Here is a 19,241-nt window from a genome sequence, read left to right as displayed (position 1 = left end):
TAAACACAACAGATTTTTTATTTCATGCTGCATAAATGTCTTGACATTCTTTTAAGTACAAGCTGTGAATGTTGCATTCATGATCTCAAACCCTTGTACTTGCAAGGTGTATTGTCATCTCCGAGCGATGTACGAGCTTTGGTGTGGGCCCGTGGGTGGGCTTCTGGGCCCAGCGGGACCACCACTCCCTTAGCTCAGAGGCCCTTAGCTGTGAATCTGTTGGCTGACTTGCAGACACCAACGCACAAGGGAGCGTGGGTTCCACGTTGGTAATTACAGCCCCTCCCTTGGTCCCTCCCCCTGGTCCATCGACTGCGGTTTTCCGCTCCGTTGCTGATTTACTGCATACTGGGGCGCTTTCTGCCTCGTCTGCTTGGACCGTCTGAACAGTGGAATGTAGCATAAGCCCCCGTTGCTGCTGGGATCTTCTCCCATCTTCACGGTCCATCCGCAGAAGCTTGCCTTTGTACTCCTCCAGTTTGTTCTTGCACTCTGCCACGTTCTCCTTCAGCTGTAGGAACTGTCTCTGCAGGTCTTTCTCATAGACCTCCTCCGCCTTCAGTTCGTTGAGCCAGAACTCAAGCTGCTCTTCCTCCTCCTCCTCCTTAGACGGCAGCGGGACAGACGCCGGACTCGGTCTTTCCGCTTGCTGCAGTTCGAGCGTACGGACCTGCTCATCGGAGGAGTCTATTTTGAGCTCGAGTTCCCTCAGACAGACCTGCTGTTGGATGATTAACCTTCTCAGTTCCGCCTCCTCGCCCCTCGCCGCTTCAGAGGATGCGTCGTGCGCTCGTATTTCCTCCGCTCGCTCCCGAGTGCCGACACCTTCGTGCTTCTGTTGACTTTCATGTTCTGCTCCAACTTTTCTTCCCACCGTCTCATATTCATGGGTTTCTTTTCCGCGCTTTCCAAGGCAACTGATTCTGGACTGATCCTCCCTGGTTTTGTTTTTCTCTTTTTTGTCTCGTCCCTGCAATGCCCCCGAGGCCAGGGCAGTTTTGCCCGGCCTGGCCGCCGCGCTATCCGAGCGGCCATCTCCTTGATCGTGGTCCTTGCTTTTCCCCTTATCTCGTCCTAATTGCTGCCTCCCACCCCTGCCCAGGTTCTCCAGCCAGCCCCACGCTTCCTCCATCAGCGTGAGCGACTTCCGTTTGGGCCTCCTCAGCTCCTCGGGGAGCCACTCCGAGTGGAGCCGCAGACGGGACAGCGGAGGGAGGCTCTGGCGGTGCAGTCCGACCCCCCCACCGGCGCCCCCCCTCCGCGCCCTCCCCCCTGCCTCAGCTCGCCTCAGAGGAACCAGGGGCTTGTTGGCGTCCTCCTCCAGCGAGGGCCCCAAGTGCCGCAGGGTGAGCTGGACCTCCCTGGCCCGCTGGCCGTATTTCTCCAGGGACTCCAGCAGACGCTCGTCGGGAGTCACGTTGCGCTCGTACTCCTTGAACTTCTCTCTCAGGGTGTAGCGTCCTGTGCGACCTACAGGGAAAGATGAAGCGCTTAAGTGAGGGAGGATGGAGAGCACGCACGGACCTCCTTCCAAATTCCACAAGCATCCAAAGTAATCTTAAAATGTTCTGTGCAGGGTTTCCTCAAGAGCATTGTAAAACAAAGCTCCCTATTAAATGGGAGATCGTTTATGGAAGATAGGGCTGGGCTGGTTTTATATAATACTGGTTTTACTGGTCTCGCTGAAAAGCAAGCTTGGAGTATGCTGCTCCTTTTTGACTTTTTGGGCAACAAAATCATGATTAAGACTGATTGAGCCATGCTTAATTTTAAGAAGAGGAATTATTAAATGAATCCAAATTAATTAAATACAGTGATTACTGTTTCTCACTGATGGAACACAACGTAATCACTTACCCAGAGCCTGTGCTAGGGCGATCACTACTTCTTGACAGGTGGTCTTTTCGGTGACACCACAAACGATGCGTTGAACTCCTTCAACGGATACCTTTAACTCCATTCTCAATAAATAATGCAAATAAATCTTATTCTCAGTCTTCTTCCATTGCTTTTAAATAACTTTCCTGTAAAATAACATTGCAATGTGAAATAAACTAAATACATGGGAATCAAGTCTCCTGAATGTGCTTTTACTATCACATACTGAAGACGATTAATTTGGCTTTTGCACAGGAATGTTTGAAAGGTTTGAGATGTTGCTTCTTTTTACTTGTTCCCATCAGTGGACGCAAGAAGGAATACTGTCAGTTCAATAGTGTGAACAAATATTATATCAGTTGCATTACATGTAAACACTTTCAAGTGAACAGTACTGATTACTCAATTTTAGGGATTCGGCAAACACTTTAAGTTAATTTATTAAATGTATATTGCAAAATCAGGTTGCAAAGTTTGAATACGTTGAGTCGTGCTACTTCCTAATAAAAGCATACTTTGCAAAAAGATTAGACACAAGAAAAAAAGTAGGATCATACCTGTATCTTAAATATTGATCATCGGATCTGTGCAGTTCACTGTATAAGATTACTGAATCTTCCAGCGCTCCACAGAAGTACTGTAGCTGAGAGGCAACACAGCAGCGGTGAGTGTGTGCGACTGCACGCACGGGCTAGGAGCGTTGACTCCTGTGGTCATCCAGCACCGCGCGGAGGGGTCAAACCCTTCCTGCCAGTAAACACTACGATCAAAACTGATAAGAGTGACTGACCCAGAATTGGTCTATTCTTGTCATAGTACTTCCCCCCGTTTTCCAGTGAATAATTCTGAATTCCGTTGTAGACAGAATTGCGTCATATTTTAACTACTTAACCTGTAGGATGAATATGTAGAGAGTCTTGCTTAATTGCTATACTTAACCATAATTAACTTCAAACCTTTTATCGAGGGTTTCATGGGAATTTATACAGGGAACTGTTTTTTTATTCCAGAACATCGTGACTAGATACCCTAACCAGCTGTTACCGAAGTGGTTTACAAATGCAAAGGTCTATTAGTAATTAGACAAATAGCCTGAACGCTAGGCCTATATTCTAAATAGTTAGCACACTTTACATAGTTTATTAAGTGTGTACGGCCTGTTTAAGGTTGATCTGAGACATAAATTTAATGTGATTTACTAATAACTTTTCATTACTAAAAATTACCCAACATAAAATGTAATATTGAAATAACGCTGTCACAAACAAATTCAGAAACAAACACCATACATCCTGTGAGTTTACTACATTTTACATTTAATACGTATTACAGGAATGCATTTTTAATTGCTCGACTTTAACAGAGTTATATTTATGTACAATTAGTGGTACCCAGTGGAGAGATGCTACAAAGCTCTGACTAGGGCGAACTGACGAGGCTGAAGTTGGTTACTTATTCGCAGTTTGAGATTCGTTTGGTTACTTATTCGCAGCTCCGTATTCGGCGGCTGAAGTTGGTTACTTATTCAAAAAGGTTATGTTCACGATGCGTGTTTGCTGCGCACTTTGTTTAAAAGCGATAGATTAAACGTTACATTAAACGAGCGTAGGAGCAGACATTTAAGAGGTTATTGTTTCCCATACTGATTTTGTGAATGTAAAAAATAAAAATATAATGAAAAGTTATATTTTTTTTAAAAAAAGGTTTCTCTTACACATAGGAACCTGTTATGTATGATGCATATGTTATTTGCCTGGCCCAATGCCTTACATGTATACAGCAGGCCTCTGAAATCCACCTCATGAACCATTTCACCTGTGCGCTTAGTCAATATGCGATTTTGCCATTTAGATTTGAGAGCTAAAATGATTCTGGGCCAGGCCAAAATCAGGCTCCTCATACATATAGTAACTATTTGTGTATGATGCATTTGAGTTTTCCCTGGCCCAAGACATTACAGGCATACAGCAGGCCTCTGAACTTGCCCCTCTGAACCATTTCACCTGTGCGCTTAACTACTCAATATGCCATGTTTGCAGTTAGATTTGACACATAAAATGATTCTGGGCCAGGCTAAAAACAGGTTCCTCATACATATAGGAACTAGTTATGTATGATGGATTTGAGTTTTGCCTGGCCCAAGACATTACAGGCATACAGCAGGCCTCTGAAATTGCCCCTCTGAACTATTTCACCTGTGCGCTTTACTCAATATGCCGTGTTTCCAGTTAGATTTGAGGGCTAAAATGATTCTGGGCCAGGCCAAAACCAGGTTCCTCATACATATGGGAACTAGTTATGTATGATACAATTGAGTTTTGCCTGGCCCAAGACATTACAGGCATACAGCAGGCCTCTGAACTTGAACCTGTGAACCATTTCACCTGTGTGTTTAACTACTCAATATGTCATGTTTCCAGTTAGATTTGAGGGCTAAAATGATTCTGGGCCAGGCCAAAACCAGGTTCCTCATACATATGGGAACTAGTTATGTATGATACAATTGAGTTTTGCCTGGCCCAAGACATTACAGGCATACAGCAGGCCTCTGAACTTGAACCTGTGAACCATTTCACCTGTGTGCTTAACTACTCAATATGTCATGTTTCCAGTTAGATTTGAGGCATAAAATGATTCTGGGCCAGGCCAAAAACAGGTTTCTCTTACATATAGGAACTAGTTATGTATGATTCAATTGAGTTTTGCCTGGCCCAAGACATTACAGGCATACAGCAGGCCTCTGAACTTGCCCCTCTGATCCATTTCACCTGTGCACTTAACTACTCAATATGCCATGTTTCCAGTTAGATTTGAGGCATAAAATGATTCTGGGCCAGGCCAAAATCAGGTTGCTCATACATATAGGAACTAGTTATGTATGATGCATGTGTTATTTGTCTGGCCCGACGCCTTATAGGCATACAGCACACCTCTGAAATTGCCCCTCTGAACCATTTCAGTGCGCTCTCTGTGCACTTAACTACTCAATATGCCGTGTTTCCAGTTAGATTTAAGTTATAAAATGATGTTGGATCAGGCTAAAATCAGGTTCCTCTCTTAGGGAGTGACCTGTTCTTCATGATGCATTTGTTATTTCTCTGGCCCACCATCAATAAGGCTTTCAATAATCCTCTGAAACTGCCCCTTTAAAATGCGTTGACCTATCTGCCCACTGCTCAATATGCCATGTTGTGTGCTGGTATTTCTTCTTCCGATTATTTGTGTTCTAGAACAGCATTTCTGTGTTTTTAGTTTTCAAATCTAAGAATATGTTTCCTTACGTTAGAAATGTTGACGAATTCAATCATCATGTACAAACTGCATACAATTGAAACGACTTGAAATAGAAACCATTTTACAAATGAAATGCTTTCATTATATTTTTATTTTTTACATTCACAAAATCAGTATGGGAAACAATAACCTCTTAAATGTCTGCTCCTACGCTCGTTTAATGTAACGTTTAATCTATCGCTTTTAAACAAAGTGCGCAGCAAACACGCATCGTGAACATAACCTTTTTGAATAAGTAACCAACTTCAGCCGCCGAATACGGAGCTGCGAATAAGTAACCAAACGAATCTCAAACTGCGAATAAGTAACCAACTTCAGCCTCGTGGCGAACTGAAACAGCAGTATCGTTTGTTGTTAAAGCGCGATTATAGGACGTTTCCAAACTCTCGCGAGAGTTCAGCGCTTCCTGCACAAACCTGCGCGCGAGTGCGATGCCAACATGAAGGTTGTCACTTGGAACATAAATGGCATAAGGACATTTAAGACCGGGATCAAGAAGGTGCTTGACTCGCTCGACGCGGATATCATTTGCGTTCAAGAAACAAAAGTTACGCGTAAGTAGTCGCCCAGCCTAGCTTAGCTGCCACGGTTTTGAATGTTTGGAGTGTGGCAAGACCCCCCCCCCCCCCGTGTGTTCCTCGGGAAGATGTTGTAAGCGTTGTTTATCGTGCCTAATGAGGCCCTGGAGCCATATAACTACAAAGGCAAACTGTTTCCTGCGAATTAAAGCTATTAGATATTTGAGCAAAGGCTGTGTTCTTCTCCCCCCGCGGCTAGGCGACCTTCTAGATGAAAGGACAGCCATTGTGGAGGGCTACAACTCCTACTTCGGCTTCAGCCGAGGACGCAGCGGGTACTCGGGTAGGCAGCTCTGCGGTTACACACATTCATTTGGAGGGACCTGGGTACGACCTAACCAACCATTGTTTTGACTGCAATGCTGAACTTGTCATGAACAGGAGTCGCTACGTTTTGTAAAGACACTGCTACACCATTCGAGGCTGAAGAAGGGCTGACCGGACTCTTTGCCAGCAATGGAGAGGCTCTTGGATGCTGTGGTGACCAGTCTGCGTTTTCTAGTGAGGAGCTGCTGTCGCTAGACAGTGAAGGCAGGGCTGTCATCACCCAGCACAAGTTTAGGTAAGCTCTCGTGTGACCTAGTACCTTAAAGCACATGCCTTAGCCTTGAGTACGTTGTGGCATACTCTTAAGTAGGTTCTGGGGATTTTTCAGATGAGTGTGGAGAGAAACCAATACTGAAGGTTGTCTGCGTGTTGGTTGTTTCCAACAGGGGAGCAGAAGGAACAGAGATGCTGACTGTCATTAATGTGTATTGCCCACGTGCAGATCCCGAGAAGCCAGAGAGGAAGCTTTTCAAGCTGCAGTTCTATAAGCTCCTTCAGAGCCGAGCTGAGGCTTTTCTAGGGCCTCAGAGGTGAGGAAGCTTACTGGTGTTGGAGTGGCATGATTTAGAGCAACTTTATACAAATTATACAAGCTTTAAAATAATTCGTTATTTTTTTTGAGTTGCTGGTTTAGCTTTGTATGGAGTTGCTTTACAGTTATCCATGGATTATTGAAATTTTTAATTTAATAGATCACTTTCTATCTAGTCACGTGATCGTTTTGGGGGATATTAACACCTCTCATCGACCTATAGACCACTGTGACCCAAATGATGTGGTAAGTATCGCATGTATTTATGCTTTTTACAATGTGTTGTGATGAACATGGGGTCTTACTTTTGCTAAACACAAAATATAATAACAGGGTCATTGGTCTGAACACTTATTGTTTACATTAGGAGATGACAAGTAGCTTATCATCTTGCTTTATGTGGTTATCAAGTAAATAGTTAACAACCTTGCTATCTATATTCATCAGCACACATTCATTTGTCTTGCCAACAATTTCTGCTGCTTTAATCCACTTCTATTTTTTTCTTGGATTTATTTCAGTAGATGTAAATGCATATACACTAAATAAGATAAAATCAGTTTTTTAATTTTAATTTATAATGCGCTGTTGTGTGCCTACAGATGAGTAGTGTGGTAAGATATTGGTGTTGTTTTAGCCTTGATCAAAAGGTACTCAAAGTCTTGTTGAAGTCTTTGTGCTAAGGGCTGGGACGTATGTGTTTATTCAGAATAAACCATCTCCGGAGAAGGCACTTCAGACTTGTAAAGGTGTTGTCATCCATCATTGGTTGTCATATTGAAGCAACATAGAAGACTTGACCAGTTGGACACTCAAAGAGACAGAACTCATCACTAAATTGCAGTTGCCTTTTGTCTTGGGGAATGAATGGTTGTCTTTCTAATGTTAACATGTGTTTAGAAGTGTTCTTTTGTTGAGCAAACTGCATGTGATGAAATAAATGTTCTCATAAACTCTTTGAATAACCTGGACTGTAAGTTTCACAGGAGTGTCATGTTAATGACATTTATATTTTCATGTCCCACAGGAAGAATTTGAGGAGAATCCTGGGAGAAAGTGGCTGGACGGTTTCCTGTATGGGTCGACGGTAAATGGGGATGATGACGAGGTGCATGGTTCTGACAGCTCGCACGAATCTGGTGGGAAGTTTGTGGATGCGTTCCGCCATTTCCATCCAACACGCCTTAATGCCTTCACCTGCTGGTCTACACTTACAGGCGCCCGGCACACAAACTACGGCACACGCATCGACTACATCTTTGCCAGTCGTTCTCTGGTAGCCACAAACTTCCTGAATTCAGATATCATGCCAGAGGTGGATGGTTCGGATCACTGTCCCGTGTGGGCAGAACTAAGATGTACTTTCATACCCAGCCCCAGGTGTCCTGCTCTGTGCACCCGCTATATGCCAGAGTTCGCCGGAAGGCAACAGAAATTGTCCCGTTTTCTTGTGAAACGTTCCGAACAACAGGATGTTTCCAAAGACACTGAAGAGCCTTTGCCTGGATCTCAGGAGGCAGGGGAGATTTCTGAGAACCTCAGGCCACTAGCAGCGGGGACAGGTGCAGGGAAGAAAAGACCTTCAGATGGACTACCGGAGTCCTCTGTCTTCAAGGGGAAAAGAAGCAAACATGTTAAAACGGCACCTAAAACTCAGGGCAGTCTCCTGGCTTTCTTTAAACGTAAACCAAGCTCAGTGGTATCCATTGAGAATGGTTTGGAGAGTGGAAGTTCCAGGCCTGAGATCTACCACAAAGGTCCACAAAATGATGCCAAGGACTGTAATGCAACCCACAGCAAGGCAACAGAGGAAACAAATAATTTCAGGGACGCCAAGACTAACGCTGAAGGATCAAGTTGTCAGGACCATAGCAATCCCACAGTCCATCAAGAGAGCAGGGACAAGAAAGCAATGTGTCCTGACTTTTGGAAAGCAGTTTTGCATGGACCACCCCAACCACCACTATGTAAAGTACACAGAGAACCTTGCGTGTTGCGAACTGTGAAGAAAGCAGGACCTAATTTGGGCCGTCAGTTTTTTGTATGTGCTCGTCCTCAGGGTCACGCCTCCAATCCCCAGGCTAGGTGTAATTTCTTTGCATGGGTGGAGAAAGGCAAGTAGAACCCTCAGGGCTCCTCTATGTAAATAATGTACATATCATCCAGTGGTGCTAAATGTTGAATAATATGTGTGTGTTTTTTTTTTTTTTTTTTTTAACTGTAATAATAAAATTTATGTTTGTATGATAGCTTGTGCTATTACCTTGCTTTAAAAACAAATATTTTTGATACTCCCACTACTACGTTTTAGTACTGAAATTAAGTGTCGTAGTCGTTATGATCTTTGTGGGAACACCCGCCATAAGCTGCTCGACAACCAATGGAATTCTGTTGAAATTCTGATAACCATGATATTCAGGTTCCCGCAGTGATTTCTGTTTCAAAATTAAATTAAAAAGATTTTTAATACTCTTCATGGACACCAAAATGCAGTTTAATGTAAAATAATAATCTTCGTCACGTACTGTATGATGTCAGTACCTTATTTTATTCAACGCCCGTTAGAAACGTTATACTTTCTTGAACGTTTTATTTAAAAAAAACACTTCCGTTAAGGTCATTACGATAGCTGCCTTCACTCTTGAGGCAACACCGCTAAAAGCTTATAGCTACACTCTAAATCAACGTATTAACATTGAGACAATTTCTTAACATATTTCTTCAAGTGGAATGTCTACAGATATTTATAATGGAGAAGTAAGTGCTCTGTCCGTTAATATAGACAATAACGATACGAATATTGTTTTGTCGAGGACTATAATAGGCTAACCGAGACTGCACGCAAAATGGCGCTTATTTTGCTACACGTATAGCTAACAAGCTACAGCTAGTTTGCTAGCTAAATGTAAGCGGCGACAACTATGGACATTTAGTGCTGGTGATTGTTACTCTGTTGTTAATTTTAAGGATTTATTTTGGAACGTAAATTTGTGTCGAGAGTTCATTTGACACAGTTTGAGCTGTTGCTGTTCGGCTGAATTAATATCCAGCTAGCTAGCTGTTAAAATTGTTTGCGAGTCTTTGACTTGACGTACAAGTTAATTCTGCTTTCTAACTAACGCAAGTTGGCTATATCGGTTAACGAGTGCCTCATGTTTGTATAGGTAGCTCAGGCTGTACCCTGCTGTAGATAACTTACAATAAACGTCCCGCATTTCCATAAAACGGATAACGTAAGTTATGTTAGCTAACTAAAATGACATTCATTTACAGTTATTACTTTTAGAAATATCTAGACCGTACTGGTTATATAATAACTAACTGGGTAGCGAGCTATTATTACTATTACCTATTTAAATGGAAGGGTTGTTATAGACAGACCAGGTGAACTGGTATTTTGTTAAGATCATTTGTTTACACTAACGTTTTTTTTCTTTTTACATAGCGGAACGGGAGTTTACTACCAGGCAATGCCAGCAGTGGGACCTGATGGGAAAAATGTTATGAAGTTGATTCCGGTTCAAAAAGTCAATGGGCAGTTTGTTCACACACCAGTACTGAGTGCAAAAAATGACACGCAAGCTAAAATTTATTCTCAGCTTGCTCGTGTATCTCTTGCTTCTTCACCACAGAATAGACTCCCAACACTTCAGGCAATAGGAGACGGACGTTTTATTTTAAAAACACCACCCGAGGGTAACACTTTAGTAACCTCTGGGGAAAGTCACCAACACGGAGCTAATGAGTTATTTAAAAACTCTGTTAAGCAAGTACAAGTCCCACAAGTCACTCCAAAAGTGACACAAAATGCATTGCAATTACCTTTTCAGAATAAAAAGCCACCCTTCCTCCCTAGTGGACATTACCTTCAGATCCCTCCCAATGCTACAGTTAGAACTCTTCCTGCCTCTGCACTACCGCAGTCCATCAAAAAGCGAATATGTAACTCAGCAAATGTTCCGTCTAACCCTGTGAAGGGTTTACCAACGGTTGTTTATGTATCTCCAGTCAACTCGCTGAAATTAGGATCCAGTCAACAGCTACCCTGTCTCACAAAACCAAATGAACTTCCCCAGACCACAAGTTACAGTCCTACCACAAGCTCTAGGATAAATCTGAACATTTCTTCTGCACCTCATTCCGTGACTACTCAAGGAGTAACCACTCCAATGAAGTGGGTGGTCCAAGAAGGTACCGGATGCACTGCGCCATGTCTCATACCAGTGACCTCCCCCAGCATGACATCAGACATCTTAAAAGCTGTCAAGCAGATGGAAGCAGCAAAGTTGGTGCACACAGCAGTAGATCCCACATCTACCAGCCAAGAAAAGGTTAATCCAGGAAAGGACAATGCCCTTGTCATGTACAATGGAAAAGTTTACTTTGTGGCTAAGAAAGATTCAGAGATCACCAAGGATGTGATCACTGAAACGGGAAACGTGCTAAAAACGTCCCCAGAAACTCTCCCAAATTCTGCCCAGTCCTCTGGTGCTGCATTAGGACCGTGCACGTCAAGTGTGGCTCAAAAGAAAGTCAATGAGCTGGTGAGTGAGATCATTGATCTGTGTGGTGACGATGAAGAAAGCTCCACAAGCACACGATTGGATGGTTTGCCTGAAGCGAGTAAAATGGAGGTTCAGAATGATGACGACTCCAATGTAATATTTGTGTCATACATTCCACCAAAGTCGGAGTCCGAGACCAGCCATAAAATCACAGTGGCAGCTCAGCCGGCTCCAGAGACACAAGTGGACAGCCGTGGTGATGACATCAAAGATAAAGATATCAAAAACAGCAGTACAAGTGTCACTGGGATAGACCTTAATGTTGGATGTGAAGATGAGGCACCTGTACTTGAAAATGTTGAGAGAAAGGGTTCTGTGTCAAAACAGCCACAGTCCGACAGCGATCAAGGAACCGACATCGCTGAAGGGGTATTGTAACTGTTTCACATTCATCAAGAGCTATAATACCCAGACTGAAATGGTCAGTTATAGTTACAGTGTTGTGTTTTATTCATTTATATAGATAGTAACCCTTAGAAGCAATTACATCTCCTTTTTAAATCAGGATTTGCCTCCAGCTGAATGTATTTTATTATGCTGTTGTAGGATTCAGCTCTTCTGGGTAGACAGAACACTGAAGCAGTCGCTGAAGTAGTAAGTACAATGAACATATTTGCGATTCAGTGGTCCGAGGACTGGTGAAGTAATTTGTTATGTAGAGCTGTGTCTCCCAAGGCAGTACCAAAGTCCACATTTTTGCTCTACCCCAGCTCCCAATAAATATATGCATACCATGTGCAAGTTTCAAGTAAAAATGTCTCATATTCAGACTTAAGGACTGAATGAAGAACCACTGCTGTAAAGCACAGTAGTTTGATGTAAAAGCAATCTAACACTGCATATTTTGCATGTTGATGTTGGAAACTTGTAATTTGAAGGCTAATAATAATAATAATTTGAGCTGTTACATTTTTGCTGATATTGTGTTTGTTTTTTCAGCCTTTGGAAAAGCCTGCCTTGAACCAGATATGTCAGCCGAAGAGTGATTCTGAACTCAGACAGATTTTTGGGATTACATTTGATCTAAGGATTTGTTTGCAAAGGTCAGATCTGATTACAAAGCCAGATTCTGAAGCTGACGGAAGGTCCGATAACAAACGCACATTGGAGGGCATCCGCAGAATCATTCTCCAATCACAGGAGACAAAAACCAAACATCTGATTCAGACCCAGGTCAGCATAATTCTTAAGTGCTCAGTTAAACCCATATAAAAAAATCAAAGATGATGGTCAGCAAAGCCTTTAATGCATGTTTTGCCCCTGACTGGTGAGTAAATACAGTTCTTGGATAATTATAATTAGACAATATAGTAATAAAATCTTAGATGGAATAGTAATAAAATACTTAAAGTGATGGCATTTGGCAAAATATTTTTAAAGCTTTCTAAAACAATTTTGCGCACACATGCAGGTGTCCACCCCCAGACTGGACGAAGAAAGTGGGCCAATAAATGCCAAAAGACAAAAGTTGGAGCAGGATGAATGTACTTCCTCGGACACCACCACACCTGTTACCACAGATACCTTACCTGACCCCAACAATCCAGGACATTCAGTAAGATGTGAGGAAGGGATGCAGTCTGTGACCACCATGCCCTGTGCAGACAGCAAGGTCTTGCAGACCTGTCCAAAGGAACGCACTCTCTCCTCTGTTGTTGCTTGTGCAGTAGCATATCAAACTCCAGTGTCACCGTGTCCCTCCTCCTCACTTCAGCCACAAACCGCTCCTGTGGTGAGTTGCACAGACGACAGGGCTGTATCGCGGAAGACCCCACACCGAGTGAGCAAAGGGTGCGGGAGAGTGTGCACCGCCTGCCCGTGTGGGACCAAGGTAGGAGCCATGAGCACCGCTCTGTTATCTAAGCCAGAAGAGAAGCCTGTTCTGCCTGCTGCGGTCGACTCGACTGGAGGGGCAGTCGATGTCAACAAGTCAAGCAGAGACAAAAAGATGGAACAAAAAGGGGACAAAGTAGTGGAGAGTCCCATTTCGCGCCCTCAAGACAGCAGTGGCGTGCCAGCCAAGGCTGGAGATGACATGGTACACAGCAGCCGAGCGGATATCGGCGAATTGCCCTTTCATGGTACGTGCTCTGTACGCGTTGCTTCAAGCCACCTAGAGGAGGCCAGTCACCTGGACATCTCCTCAAAAGAAACCATATGCAGCATCACCCCTGGCGCTGTTACGCAAGAGGAGAGCTGTGAACAAAACCCAGGAGGCCAGCAAGAAACTGTCCCACAGGAGCAATACACACTGGACCAGGTCGAGGGAAAGGTGCCTTCATCCTCAGTTGAAGAAGCAAGAGATGTGGGTGATGGGTTTCCATATGAGCTTTTCTCCTCTCTGCTGCTGGACCCTGAGGAAATAAAGCGACAAGAGCGAATCAAGCGCCTTAAAGATCTCCTGAGGGAGAAAGAGGCTGCCCTGAAAAAGCTGAGGCAGAACATGTGAGCTATACAGAAACGCCACTGGACTTGGTGTGGGCGGCGGCCAACACGCCACTGGACTTGGTGTGGGCGGCGGCCAACACAACATAGGTGGGATGTTGAGGACAAGCCCTTTGTTAAACATGAAACATGAAGCCTCTTGTCATATGTACCATTTAAATTACTTATTTAAGTAGTTGCAAAATGTAATTTTGTAGCTTTTTAAAAAGGTTCTGTATTTAAGTATTTTGGCATATTTAAAGATATTGATGTTATGTTAGATTAGATTTAGATGTTTCACTTATAATTTTTGGATTCTTTTACATTTTTCATAGCCAAAAGAGATATTGTGAAATATGACCATATAATTGTACTTAGAATTGACTTTCTGTCTTGAGAAAGATGTGTACAGTTTAAAATAGTCATTTACACATTCATTTAATAAATGAGAAAATGTACCTTTCAAAAGGCTTGTGTTCATGCTGCAACCATTCTGATTATCATTTTTGCATGCCTGCACCTACTATAAATATATTCATTTTCAAGTTATGGATGACTTGAAATGGTTCTACATTTTTATGATGTGAATTAAAATGGTTTAAACCGTTTATATGTTTATGCTTCTGCTTTGCCCACTACACTACACTTTGCTGAGCCTCAATAATGATGCATTTCTTCATCTCTGTCAGTAGATGACGTCCTTACACCTTCAAGTTGTCCATTTTGAAAATACTAAATCCAAAAAATGAGAAGTGAGAAGATAACTTGAAATTCGGAGTGCGGTTAAAGTAGTAATGTGAAATGCGTTCCGGGGAAACGGTATAAGTACAATCACCACATGTGCAATTACTTGTTTTACCTGCGTTAACAGTGCTTAGACAGTGGGCTTTTAACATTGTGAGTAAACAGTATTTTTACACTATAAGTAACTAAGGATTCGTTCTGTTCGTCAGTCTTTGGTCTAACATTTGACCGCTTATTGTGAAGGAGTAATGACACACGGATACATATCCACACAGAGCCAGACTGCTTTAATCTCGCACACACTGGTGCCCTAACGCATCAAGAACCCTTATGGGACACACACACACACCCACCACATCGAGTGTGTGTCCATTATGAGCGCCTGGGTAGTTAAATGCGGAAGTTTCCGCCCAGAAATCCAGTGATACCAACGAGATGATGCTTGTGATGACACGGGACACTTCTCCCCAGCTCCGGGACCGAGCCCGCGGTGTCGTGGAGCTCCGCTAGACACACTCGGTATGGCGTCCCTGCCCGCGGCGGAGCGAAGGGCGTTCGCGCTGAAAATCAACAGGTAACGTACTTTACTACGTATTCAACCGTGTCCGTGTACAATTAACACGCGTCCGTTTGGACTTTGAAACACGAACTATTTAATATCCTCTGGCGGTAACAGTGTGTTGGGGGAGTAGATTCCGGAGCAGGCAACTACACGTTTTGAATGTTGATATCGGTGGTGTGAGGACACCAGTTCAAACCACAGCGATAGAAAAAAAAACAAACATTTAGAGAAGAGAGTTTTCAGGTTTGTTACGAGTCATTTGTAGGTAATATTAATCGAAAAGGCAGTCTGAACTTTGCGACGAGGTGGACATGTTCTTTTCGGCGAGTTATTTGAGATTTTTACCGTCTCTGTCCTCTAAACGTATTTTTATTTTCTGAATTAGAACAGAACCACGAGTCTGAAGTTTTCACCAAGGCCAGAAGAAAGGGAGATGGTTTAAATCTCAGCCCAGTTCGCATCTGCACACTGGAGCGCTATTTGATCCGTGCCACTGCTAATGTAAACCTCTTTTGCCCTGACACTAAGGCATCAGGAATAGTCTCTGTTCGTTGTACAATTTTAGTCCAAGTAAGGTGGAAGTCGTTATTGTTCCAGCTCTCACACATAGCAGGTGGCGAGGAAGTGCAAAAGACCATTGTGCTGAAATGAGGTCCAATATATCCTACAGCTGCCACAGGCATGTATATTAATATCAGTTACCTTCACGTGCCCGTAATGCTGACAATCATTTCATGCTGTAAACAGCCAAAGTGTTGAAGATTTAAAAAGAATTCATTAAACCTTTATTGTAAAGTATTATAACAGTCCTGATTTTGCAATCGTGGTTGCACGTGCCTCGGTATATTCCCTTTACAAACTCCAGGTATGTTCTTATGCATCGATCAAGCAGCTAACGCAATGTTGTCTGTAATTTCTTCACCACTTACCGTCACTTATTTTACAATCTCTGTTCCTGCCATATATGCAAGACCCTCTTAGTTAGGACATCTAAAAATGCGGATTTACATGCTTTTGACAGTGTCAGTAGATGCTGTGTTTTCAAAGATTTCTCCTCGACACTACAAGACCACGAGCCGATATTCAAAACGAAACATGTAACCTAGTGCTACTTTGGTTTTATTTTACCAATTTAATATTCAGCATTTCGCTTCCTCTTTAGCGTGACTAAAAAGGAAACGGTTACTCACCAACGCTTAAGAAAGAAAACAGAACTGCATAGGCGCCCCACTGTCTTAACACTGTTAGGATGATAATGGCATTTTGAATTCAAAGACAATACTGCAATATCTGTCAAACATGCGTTTGGTACCAGGTGCCCATCCGCAGTGCTCTCTACATGATCCTCTAGGAATCACAGGGAACAAGGCATGCTATTACTAAAGATCGTGCTTTTAAAAAGTTGCAAGGTCCAAAATGGGACCAATACACTATCTGTAAAAGCGTTTTCTAAGGAGTCATGCTTATAATGATGATATCTGATATCGCTGAAGTGGATCCGCCTAACGTCTGCCCGGCGTGCTGCCTCATCTCGCCGGAGACCGCGTCCTGCTGCGGCTGCACCTGCTTGCATGTGCACTGGTGCTCTGAGCAGCGCCGACACGCTTCATGTCCATCTGGAAGGCCGCTCGCGCCCCAACTCGGCCGCTTGCGCCTTGGCCGCCTGCAGACCCTCTCCTTTCCTTCCTAGGTCTGACCTCGCTTCTATTTGCATGAACGACATCATTTAAGCACCATACAAGTTTACAGGCTGGTCGTTGTTCGTGTGCTGGCGGGACTGACCGAAGGGGGGGGGGTGTAGCTTATTGATTAATTTTGTTCCTGAACTTGTCGATGGCGAATGCACGGACGTTTCACACTGTGGCTAGCAGAGTGCAGTAGTGAAGGCGGAACGCGCAATGCCCCCTGGAATTCCTCCTGTCAGCATGCACAGCAAGTTTTCAGGGGAAATGCACGGCCGTATTATGCTAGCGGTTCATCTTTTTCAGTCACGTTTCGCTGACATTGCCTTTCAAGGGAATCCCAACCGAAGAAAGTAGCGAGGACTCGGTCTTTTCTCAACAACACTGTGCTACCCGCTGATCCACAGTTCATGACCCCGGTCTCCAGACCCTGGCCTCTCATTACTGTGTCCTGTCTTTAACTTATGATGGAAATACACGCTGTTTATGTGATGCGTGTGGCAGAACTAAGCAGAAGCGTCTAGATTAGTTCTCATTACTCGTGTAATTAACCTGGGCGTGCTCCTGTTCCTTTGTTATTTGAATTGTGGTTGAACGAACAAAGCTCTTTTCGGTGCTACTCTAAAGCAAACTACTTGTTAATTCATGCATATTTATAATGTTGGACGGCAGTGTCTTGTTGCATAACATCTGAACAAACTTCTAGTGTAAAATTCTTTCTAGGTAGGAAAACCGTCTCCCTCCACCCATTCAAACATTTCCCATTTTTTTCGCTCATTTCTCACCAGGTTGTTGAACCATTCTGTCTTTGTTTCTGTGTTGATACCTACTGCATGGTCAGTGGTCAGTCGTGGTTATTGTCTCTGCGCTCTCTAATTGCGTCGTTGTGGTCCGAAGGGCGCGTGAGGCGACGTGGTGAAATGGCATGATTCAGGTTCCTGCGGGCGTGTTTGCCTCCCTTTTCACTGGGAATAAATAAGTAATGTCTTCGAATAATGTCCAGCCTTTTGTCTTTGACCTTTGCCTTCTAAGCTTGCAAATATGTTTGCATTTCTTAAAACACGCACTAATGCTGTATCAAAATACAGATTTATGATTTTATATGATTTTATTTTCATGTAATGAATATGCCATATTATAGGTGTCACTGTTAGTGACCACAAAAGAGTAATTTACATATTTATTTCAGGGTAATTTTATTTAGTGGCCCGTGGGAATCAAAACCCATGAAACCTATGTGGGTTAATACCAGTGTTCCCATTAACTTATCTGGATATTCTGGCCCACAGCATCTATGTGAGTGCAAACTGGAATGGCCTTGTGTATACATTAATCTCAAATCCCCTACATTGTTTAGAAAACAATCTTTTTTTTCTTCTTTTTTTGCATTCATTATTTAGGATTTTCAAGGGTACTGTTGTAGGCATGCCTGGAATTTATTCCCAATCCTAATTTAAAACTGCTAGACTAACTAGATACATTCCCGTTTAGTCATTGCATGAAGTCTCTGGCATAACGTTGCAGGGTGTGTGTAATCATAGGGTGTAGAGTGTGTGGAGGAATCCTGCACACAGCTTTGTCTTCGCTCCGTAATTCTCTACCTGACTATTAGAGAAACCCTTCTGAATGAGAAGTAGTCGTTCACTCTCGGCTGTCGGCAGAGAAGACGAGGACTATAACAGCACAGTGGTGTTTGCTCTCCTATAAGACTTTGCCCTCCGCTGTAGAGAACCTGCTCATGACTAAACGTTTGGAGGTAGTTTGACGAGTGCAATAGCCACGTGTCCTTTCCCAGGTGTCGGGTTTGTTTATTGATCTAATTTTAAAAGTCATTCTCGATTCACACACATCAACAGTGCTAAAGTGAATCTGAATTGAATAGAAGCATAAATATGCGGCTCTGATTTCCGAGACTTAAATACTTCTGCTGAGGGAATTGCTGAGAAATGTTATCACAGGATCTCACAGCAAAAGCTGCAGACCCTCGGTCGGTTGCCTTACAAGAGCCATCAGCTGTTGTGACAGTGCAGAACTGACGGTGCATTTAAATGCCAGTGAGCCTCACACTCACCATACACAGCCATTTCTCCCAGGGGTTGTCACACCAAAAGTGACGAGAGTCTCCACGTTCCCAGCCCTAAACAATGCAAGTAAATGGGCCCAATGAATGAGGCTGGGGTCCCTTTTTGCCAGTGACCCATTTTTTTCAGCACTTTGGATAACCGCACAATAGCGCAGTGTTGTGTAGCAGAACTCCAGCCTGTCGGTGAGAAACAGGCCGACTGTCCACTAAAAGAGAAGCGGACAGCGATGTGATTGGTGTGTATGGAGTGAAATGGAATGTAAAGGAAGTGGATTAAGGAGTGGAAAAAGTGTTAATAAGGATGTTTACTGTGATGAAATTGCATCACAGAGGTCAAACACTTGCAGCTCTGATTTCTGCGTCAGTTTGTACATACAGTATACTGCATTTTGTTTTTCCAGTTGCTTGAATTCGTATTTAGTCTTACAGTTCATGGCAGGCGAGTAGAATCCAGGCCACAGCTTTTTCTTTTCACAATGCCTGATTTTGTTAGCACAAGTGTCCAGAAAAATGCACAGGCAGAGACACACAGACACCAACCCTTCCTAATGCCCTGGAAATGTTTTATCACG

General features: G+C 43.3%; 4 protein-coding genes across 6 annotated transcripts in view; 3 read left to right on the top strand and 1 right to left on the bottom strand.

The window, feature by feature from the left end:
- Positions 1 to 11: 11 nt before the first annotated feature.
- rassf11 (Ras association domain family member 11) lies at positions 12 to 3,311 on the bottom strand. Of its 2 annotated transcripts, none has more exons than XM_077003644.1 (3): positions 2,436 to 3,311; positions 1,858 to 1,961; positions 12 to 1,470 (listed from the first exon to the last, which is right to left on the bottom strand). In XM_077003644.1, exons 2-3 carry the CDS (start codon positions 1,958 to 1,960, stop codon positions 86 to 88), a joined length of 1,488 nt encoding a protein of 495 aa, XP_076859759.1. In that variant the 5' UTR covers position 1,961; positions 2,436 to 3,311; the 3' UTR covers positions 12 to 85. The 2 variants fall into 2 exon arrangements, with proteins under 2 accessions (XP_076859759.1, XP_076859758.1); XM_077003643.1 differs by having other exon boundaries at positions 1,858 to 2,024; positions 2,436 to 3,310.
- A 2,242-nt stretch (positions 3,312 to 5,553) lies between these two features.
- On the top strand, positions 5,554 to 8,808 carry apex2 (APEX nuclease (apurinic/apyrimidinic endonuclease) 2). Its single transcript, XM_077003629.1, has 6 exons — positions 5,554 to 5,726; positions 5,950 to 6,033; positions 6,132 to 6,312; positions 6,464 to 6,607; positions 6,786 to 6,855; positions 7,637 to 8,808. The coding sequence occupies exons 1-6, from the start codon at positions 5,612 to 5,614 to the stop codon at positions 8,729 to 8,731; spliced, it is 1,689 nt and encodes a 562-aa protein (XP_076859744.1). The 5' UTR covers positions 5,554 to 5,611; the 3' UTR covers positions 8,732 to 8,808.
- Positions 8,809 to 9,159: 351 nt separating this feature from the next.
- lrif1 (ligand dependent nuclear receptor interacting factor 1) lies at positions 9,160 to 14,206 on the top strand. Of its 2 annotated transcripts, none has more exons than XM_077003627.1 (5): positions 9,160 to 9,366; positions 10,055 to 11,543; positions 11,721 to 11,768; positions 12,114 to 12,347; positions 12,586 to 14,206. In XM_077003627.1, the coding sequence occupies exons 1-5, from the start codon at positions 9,359 to 9,361 to the stop codon at positions 13,621 to 13,623; spliced, it is 2,817 nt and encodes a 938-aa protein (XP_076859742.1). In that variant the 5' UTR covers positions 9,160 to 9,358; the 3' UTR covers positions 13,624 to 14,206. The 2 variants fall into 2 exon arrangements, with proteins under 2 accessions (XP_076859742.1, XP_076859743.1); XM_077003628.1 differs by lacking the exon at positions 9,160 to 9,366 and adding an exon at positions 9,455 to 9,547.
- A 509-nt stretch (positions 14,207 to 14,715) lies between these two features.
- The window catches only part of dock8 (dedicator of cytokinesis 8), a 30,879-nt gene continuing 26,353 nt past the window's right edge, over positions 14,716 to 19,241 (top strand). The window contains exon 1 of the mRNA XM_077003617.1: positions 14,716 to 14,916. Coding sequence (XP_076859732.1) covers positions 14,864 to 14,916 — 53 coding nt within the window. The 5' untranslated portion in view covers positions 14,716 to 14,863. The remainder of the gene's footprint in view (positions 14,917 to 19,241) is intronic.

Source organism: Brachyhypopomus gauderio, chromosome 4 (genome assembly GCF_052324685.1).
Source record: "Brachyhypopomus gauderio isolate BG-103 chromosome 4, BGAUD_0.2, whole genome shotgun sequence".
Taxonomy (NCBI): domain Eukaryota; kingdom Metazoa; phylum Chordata; class Actinopteri; order Gymnotiformes; family Hypopomidae; genus Brachyhypopomus; species Brachyhypopomus gauderio.
Note: the sequence above shows the minus strand (reverse complement) of the source record. Positions and strands in the feature narration are given on the sequence as shown.

Bases quoted from the DNA above. Each gene is read 5' to 3' on its own strand.
- rassf11 (XM_077003644.1), bottom strand. From the start codon at position 1,960: ATGGAGTTAAAGGTATCCGTTGAAGGAGTTCAACGCATCGTTTGTGGT. The intron at 1,471-1,857 runs GTAAGTGATTAC...CTTTCCCTGTAG, and splicing joins CGCCCTAGCACAGGCTCTGG to GTCGCACAGGACGCTACACC.
- apex2 (XM_077003629.1), top strand. From the start codon at position 5,612: ATGAAGGTTGTCACTTGGAACATAAATGGCATAAGGACATTTAAGACC. The intron at 5,727-5,949 runs GTAAGTAGTCGC...CCCCGCGGCTAG, and splicing joins TCAAGAAACAAAAGTTACGC to GCGACCTTCTAGATGAAAGG. The intron at 6,608-6,785 runs GTGAGGAAGCTT...CTTTCTATCTAG, and splicing joins GCTTTTCTAGGGCCTCAGAG to TCACGTGATCGTTTTGGGGG.
- lrif1 (XM_077003627.1), top strand. The intron at 11,769-12,113 runs GTAAGTACAATG...TTGTTTTTTCAG, and splicing joins CTGAAGCAGTCGCTGAAGTA to CCTTTGGAAAAGCCTGCCTT. The intron at 12,348-12,585 runs GTCAGCATAATT...GCACACATGCAG, and splicing joins AACATCTGATTCAGACCCAG to GTGTCCACCCCCAGACTGGA.